This window comes from Teleopsis dalmanni, chromosome X (genome assembly GCF_002237135.1).
Source record: "Teleopsis dalmanni isolate 2A chromosome X, ASM223713v2, whole genome shotgun sequence".
Taxonomy (NCBI): Eukaryota; Metazoa; Arthropoda; class Insecta; order Diptera; family Diopsidae; genus Teleopsis; species Teleopsis dalmanni.
Window position 1 is genome coordinate 99879844 of NC_051848.1, and position 6741 is coordinate 99886584.

At 39.9% G+C, this 6741-nt stretch overlaps 1 protein-coding gene across 1 annotated transcript; it reads left to right on the forward strand.

Moving 5' to 3' along the window:
- The first annotated feature begins 1295 nt into the window (after window positions 1-1295).
- LOC119688819 lies at window positions 1296-6433 on the forward strand. Its single transcript, XM_038103483.1, has 3 exons — window positions 1296-1635; window positions 1726-6310; window positions 6388-6433. Exons 1-3 carry the CDS (start codon window positions 1296-1298, stop codon window positions 6431-6433), a joined length of 4971 nt encoding a protein of 1656 aa, XP_037959411.1.
- The last annotated feature ends 308 nt before the right edge of the window (window positions 6434-6741 follow it).

Here is a 6741-nt window from a genome sequence, read left to right on the forward strand (position 1 = left end):
ATGAGCAAATTTTATTGTTATATTTTTTGGCTGCAAGTAAACTCCGTTGGTTTGATTCTGTCTCTTGTTTTTCGATCGCGAACGTGTCAACACACGGGTACACATAAAAAAAGTGATTAAACAATCAATAACCGAAATTGTATAAATTCAATTGTATAAATTAAATGAAACCAAAACCCAATTCTAAAAACGTTTATAATTTACATTGTGTTAAAGAAATTGAAATAAAGATCATAAAACCCAATTATAAAAACGCTTATAATTTACATTGGCGACCGTGACAGGACTTTTTGCAATTTGAATAGTGGTTATTAAACTCTAATTTGTTAAAAAATCTAAATATTACCCACGTGTGGTAATCATTTTTTCTTATTAAGTTTGTAATCATTAGTGTACGCGTGTGTATATTTCTTCCAGATAGCTATTCTGTGTACTATCGTACGTATATACTCTTGTGCAATTGGTGGTTCTCAGTTTAGGTCCGCTAACCTCAAAACAGAACCCCGTGTTCGCATCAAGGTCGTGCTCGACAGTTAAAATAACAACAACAAGCTATCTTTACTTGTTGATTGTACATACTTTCGCTTTTATTGTTTTTGGATAATTTGTAACCATTAATGTGCGCGTGTGAATACTTTTTCTAACCAGCTATATAGCTAACGTGTGCTAACCATTATAATATATCGTACATCTATATATATATTACATATGTACTATCGTACGTATATACTCTTGTCCAATTGGTGGTTCTCGGTTTAGGTCCGCTAACCTCAAAATAGAATCTCGTGTCCGCATCAAGGTCGTGCTCGACAATTAAAATAACAACAACAAGCTATCTTTACTTGTTGATTGTACATACTTTCGCTTTTATTGTTTTTGGTTAATTTGTAACCATAATGTGCTCGTGTGAGTATTGCTCCTAAACGGTTATATATCTAAAGTGTGCTAACTTTAATAATATCGTACATCTGTACATATATACTATATACTATCGTACGTGTGTACTATTGTGCATTCTATGGTTCTCGGCTTAGGTTCTGCTAAGCGCCAAATAGAACCTCGTGTCCGCATCAAGGTCACGCTGAACAATTACAACAACAACAACAACAAGTTAACTTACTTGTTGATTACTGGTTAATATTTGCTTCCAATCAGTAAGTGTGCGGGTTCGTCAACGTCGCGTCTGACAACAACCACCGTAAGAGCAGTTCAATTTCGGAAAGCTCACTGTTGCTATTGTGACTTTTCGACTTCGTCAAATCCTTTGCTGTTCTCAAGTATCTACAACTGTTTCAATGGCAACGGCAGAGCCAACCACTACGGCAGAACTGTCAGAACTAAAACAACAGCGAGCCTCGACGAAAGCGAGTATTTCAAGAATCAAGGCGTTCGTCAAAGGAAAGAGTAATTCGCTCTCACAACCAGAACTGAAATGTCGACTAGGTATTTTAGAATCATATTTTAAACAAATCTTAGCTTTTCAGACGTTGATCGAGAAATTAGATGCAACTGACTCAGCTAGAGATGAATTAGAAGACCTATACGTTTCCACCAAAATATTAATCATGTCTCAACTGCAGGAAGAGGTCCACAATGCATCAGTGCTAGACGTAACAGCAATGATGCCCACCTCAAGTAAAAAATTACCACTGTTAAAATTACCTACATTCAGTGGTAAGTACTCGGATTATAACAATTTTATTAATTCGTTTCTCCAAATCATAGATCGCGAAATATACCTCACAAATATTGAAAAATTTAATCACTTACTGAACTGCCTTACTGGTCAAGCTCTAGAGACAGTACAGGCATTTCCTATTTTGAATGAAAACTATCCAAAGGCTCTGGATAGGCTTAAATCGCGCTATGACAATAATAGCCTAATCTTCGCCGAAAATATCGCGACACTATTTGATCTACCAGCAGTATCGGGTCAGTCAAGCCAACAACTTCGTAGTCTGGTAAACAATGCATCCGCTTTGTATGGTTCACTCTGTTCGCTAGGTACAGAGAAACAAATATGTGAGGCTCTACTTATCTCGCTAATCATGCAAAAAACGGACGCAATTACACGTAGGAAATGGAATGAATCGCGTAACTTCGACACATTACCTAGTTGGGAAGATTGCTCAAAATTATTGGATAGGCATTGCCAGTTTCTCGAATCACTCGACAGTGAAAACGGCAATCAGTCATCATCACAACGTAAACCTAATAATCTTAACTCCAAGAGTAACAGACGCTCAAAACAATACGCATTTGTTGCATCTACATCCAGCAATTCTTGCTCATTTTGTTCTAGCAATGAACACCTAATACAGAATTGTCATCGTTTTAAGGCACTGGAGGTGGTTCAAAGGTTTGAAAAGGTAAAGAGCCTAAAACTCTGCATAAACTGCTTATCGCCACGCCATCATGTGGTTAATTGCACATCAACGTTTAAATGTAAGGTTTGCGCAAAGCCACATCACACTCTCTTGCATCATTCGCAATTGCCAACGAATATTAAGAGCGCGGGATCATCACGACGCACAGAACACGCTGCTATGCCCAACGACAACGTTGCCAGCCATTCCCATCTTAATATGTCATCGGCCGAGCAAATAATTCTAGCTACTGCATTGGTTTTAGTGAAGGATTCATCGGGAAGTTATCAAGTGGGTAGAGCCTTGCTTGATTCATGCTCTCAGGTCAACTTCATAACGGAGGAGTTTTCAAAGAAGCTTAGTTTAGCAAAACATAAACATCGGTTGCATGTTTCCAGTATTGGTAGTTCGTTGACCAACATAAAGTATCAGACGCTCACATCAATCAAATCTCGTCATTCAAATCTTGAACTTGCTTTAAACTTTGGTATTATGAATCACATCGCATATCAACCAAGTTCTGAAATCGATATATCGTCGTGGAAGGTTCCACCAAATACACCTCTCGCCGATGAGCAATTCTTTAAATCCAAGCGCGTTGATCTCTTGCTTGGAGCTGAAAGTTTCTTTGATATTTTGTCTGTCGGTCAAATCAAACTAGGTGAAAATTTTCCAGTACTTCAAAAAACACTATTAGGATGGATTGTATCTGGCAAGTACAAGGGTCAGCCATTTGCATCACCAGCAGCAAAATGCCTATTATCAGTTGAAGATACAGTCTCCGATCAATTAGAAATGATGTGGAAGATAGAGGAAGTGCAATCGGCTTCAAAGTCATGGTCACCAGCACATGTTGCGTGTGAGTCATTATATCGTGAAACGGTTCACCAAAATGCGATGGGAAGAATTGTCGTTCGGTTACCATTCAAAGATTCACCAGATTGTCTTGGTTTGACACACAATATCGCCCTGCGCCGTTTTTATTCTGTAGAACGGCGATTGTCATCTAATCGTGCACTGAAGCAAGACTATCAAGAATTCATGAAACAATATCGAGAGCTCGGACACATGACGCGTGTTGAGACTCCGAAAACCAACGAACCTCATTATTATATCCCTCATCATTGTGTTTTAAAACCGTCGAGCACTTCGACCAAGCTGAGGGTGGTTTTTGATGCGTCATGTTCAACAACTTCGCAACGTTCATTAAATGATATTCTACTGGTCGGCCCGACAATTCAGTCGGAGTTATATTTGTTGCTACTTCAATTTCGTTTGCACCGATATGCCTTGACGGCTGACATTGTTAAGATGTACCGACAGATACTGATAGATGAACCAGATCGAAAATTCCAATATATTTTTTGGCGAGATACGGAGTCCGATCCTGTTAGTACTTACGAGTTGAATACAGTCACTTATGGTACTGCATCAGCACCTTTCCTAGCAACCAGGAGTTTGCAGTATTTGGCGGACAAATTTGAAACACAATACCCAATAGGCGCTGCACTCATTAAATCAGCGTTCTTTGTCGACGACTTCTTAGGTGGAGCAGATTCCATTGATCAACTCACCAATATCAGACATCAGTTAACGGCCATTCTACAGAAGGGTTGCTTCGATCTTGACAAATGGCATTCAAACCATCATGACTTCATCAGCGATACTACAACAAAGAGTTTGAATCTTGATACAGATACAGTCACCAGCGCTCTAGGCATCAAGTGGCACCAAATGCAAGATGTTTTCCTATTTTCGTTTAATGCACAACCAGGTCATATTGTAACAAAACGCACCATCTTATCCCTTGCGTCTTCATTATTCGACCCGCTTGGATTACTAGCACCGATCATACTCGTAGCCAAAATTATGATGCAAGAATTGTGGCTTTTGCGTGTGGACTGGGACGAGTCAGTCCCTCAAAATCTTCACTCAGCTTGGAAAACATTTATTCAAGATCTTACAACGCTTTCATCGGTTAAGGTGCCGAGGTACTGCCTATCCATAAACTATCAACAGGTTGATGTACACGGTTTCTGTGACGCTTCAATACGCGCATATGGTTGCTGTATATTTCTCCGATCACAAAACACATCAGGTAAGGTGACGGTCAGGCTATTCACTGCAAAATCCCGTGTGGCACCTATAAAGCGGAAGTCGCTACCTAAACTAGAACTCTGTGGTGCCTTACTTCTTGCCAAACTGTATCAGAAGGTCCAACCAATATTTGCGCAATTTAAGGGTGAAACGTTTTTTTGGACTGATTCACAGATTGTATTACATTGGTTGAAGCAGCACTCATCAACCCTGTCTGCATTCGTTGGCAATCGAGTAGCAGAAATTCAAGATATTACCGCAAATGGGCAATGGAGACACGTTCCTACCCAATCCAATCCGGCAGATGTTGTGTCGCGCGGCTGTAACATCCGCCAATTATCAGAGTCTTGTTGGTTTACGGGGCCGGAATTTTTGTTACTCGCTGATAAATACTGGCCGCATTTGAAATGTCACAACCTGGATATGGAAGAAGTCAATAAAGAGACGCGAAAGGTTGTATTCGTTAACACAAATGAAGACAACTACGTATTACAGGTATTGTCAAGATATAGTTCATACACTAAGATGCTACGAGTAATAGCGCAGGTACAGCGTTTTTATCATGTAACCAAGAATAAATTGAAGAACGGAGAATGTACCCTCCAACCTATTCAGCTACAAAAGGCATTGCACTGTATTATTTGGGTCATCCAACAGCAATTCTTCGAAATTGATATACAACGCCTACAACGAGGGAACCCAGCCGAAGGTACATTAAAGCATCTAAATCCCTTCCTGGACAATGTATTCGGTTATCAATTACTAAAGGTGGGAGGTCGCCTCGAGCTGAGTGACATCTCAGTAGGCCAACGTCACCCTATTTTGTTGCCGAAGGGCTGTTATTTTGTGGAACTTTATGTTCGGCATATACACTTGTGCAACTATCATGCAGGCGCAAAAGCACTAATTGCCCTTACTCGACTAAACTTCTGGATAATTAATATTCGAGAAATTGCATGCCGAGTCGTGCACTCGTGTATTCACTGCGTGCGTTATAAACCCAAACTACTTAATCAAATGATGGGTAATCTCCCAATCGAACGCCTCACTCCAAGCCGTCCATTCGCGCGTACTGCGGTAGATTTTTGCGGTCCGATATTAACGTATCTCCGAATTCGGGGACGGGTTCCATATAAGACCTATATAGCCGTGTTCGTTTGTTTGTCTACAAGGGCAGCTCATCTAGAAGCCGTGTCAGACTTATCTACGGAGGCATTTATTGCAGCACTGAAAAGGTTAATCGGTAGACGAGGGTTACCATCAAACATCTATTGCGACAACGCCACGAACTTCGTTGGGGCTAACAACAAACTAGCAGAGTTAAAAAGAATGTTTTTCGAGAAGTCTAATCAAGTGATGCTGCAGACCTTTTGCAGCAACCAATTCATAAATTTCAATTTTATACCGCCCCGAGCACCTCACTTTGGAGGTCTATGGGAAGCGGCTGTAAAAAGCGCGAAAGGCCATCTGTATCGAACACTATCAAATACTCGATTCACCTTTGAGGAGCTTGGAACAGCACTGATTGAAATCGAAGCTATCTTAAATTCGCGACCAATCACACCTCATTCTTGTGACCCGAGCGATTATGAAGCGCTAACGCCAGCACATTTTCTTATCGGTGGGCCGCTCAAAACTTTATCTGAACCAAGTCCTCAGTATGAAGCTGCTTCATTAATTGATAAATGGTCTCGTATAACCGCAGTCAAACATCACTTCTGGCGCAGATGGTCTAGAGACTATCTGAATGAGCTGCAGATACGCACCAAATGGACAGAAGAACAATCTAACATCACCGAGGGGGCTCTGGTTCTAATCCATGAAGACAATATGCCTCCACTACGCTGGTTGATGGGCCGAATCGTGCATTGCATCAGGGGTCCAGATAATTTGGTTCGTGTTGTTGATGTGCAAACCCCAAAAGGAGTAATACGCCGTCCAATCCACAAACTCGCACTATTACCAATTGAAAATCCTTTCAAGGGGGGCGGGATGTTAGAGCGGTTAAAGTCAAATTGTTAATATTGTAGGAATCTGTAGAATTATTAATTGATGTGTTATATGATTTATATATTATAATTTATTATATTTTAATCTATTGTAAATCATATTGTATAATTAAATTATTATAATTAATATATTATATAATTCATATATATATATAATATTTTATATGGTTAATATATGGTTAATTAATTTATCTAACTAACCCTGTATAAGATGTAATCAAACCAACGGTTCTAAGTCTTGTTTTATTGCCTTTTGTTTTTTGCGCTCG

What these genes read in the sequence shown, in the direction of transcription:
- LOC119688819 (XM_038103483.1), top strand. Translation starts at nt 1,296, where the DNA reads ATGGCAACGGCAGAGCCAACCACTACGGCAGAACTGTCAGAACTAAAA. An exon ending in AGCAATGATGCCCACCTCAA is followed by an intron (nt 1,636 to 1,725) that starts GTAAAAAATTAC and finishes TCCAAATCATAG; the next exon opens with ATCGCGAAATATACCTCACA. An exon ending in AATATGCCTCCACTACGCTG is followed by an intron (nt 6,311 to 6,387) that starts GTTGATGGGCCG and finishes AAACCCCAAAAG; the next exon opens with GAGTAATACGCCGTCCAATC.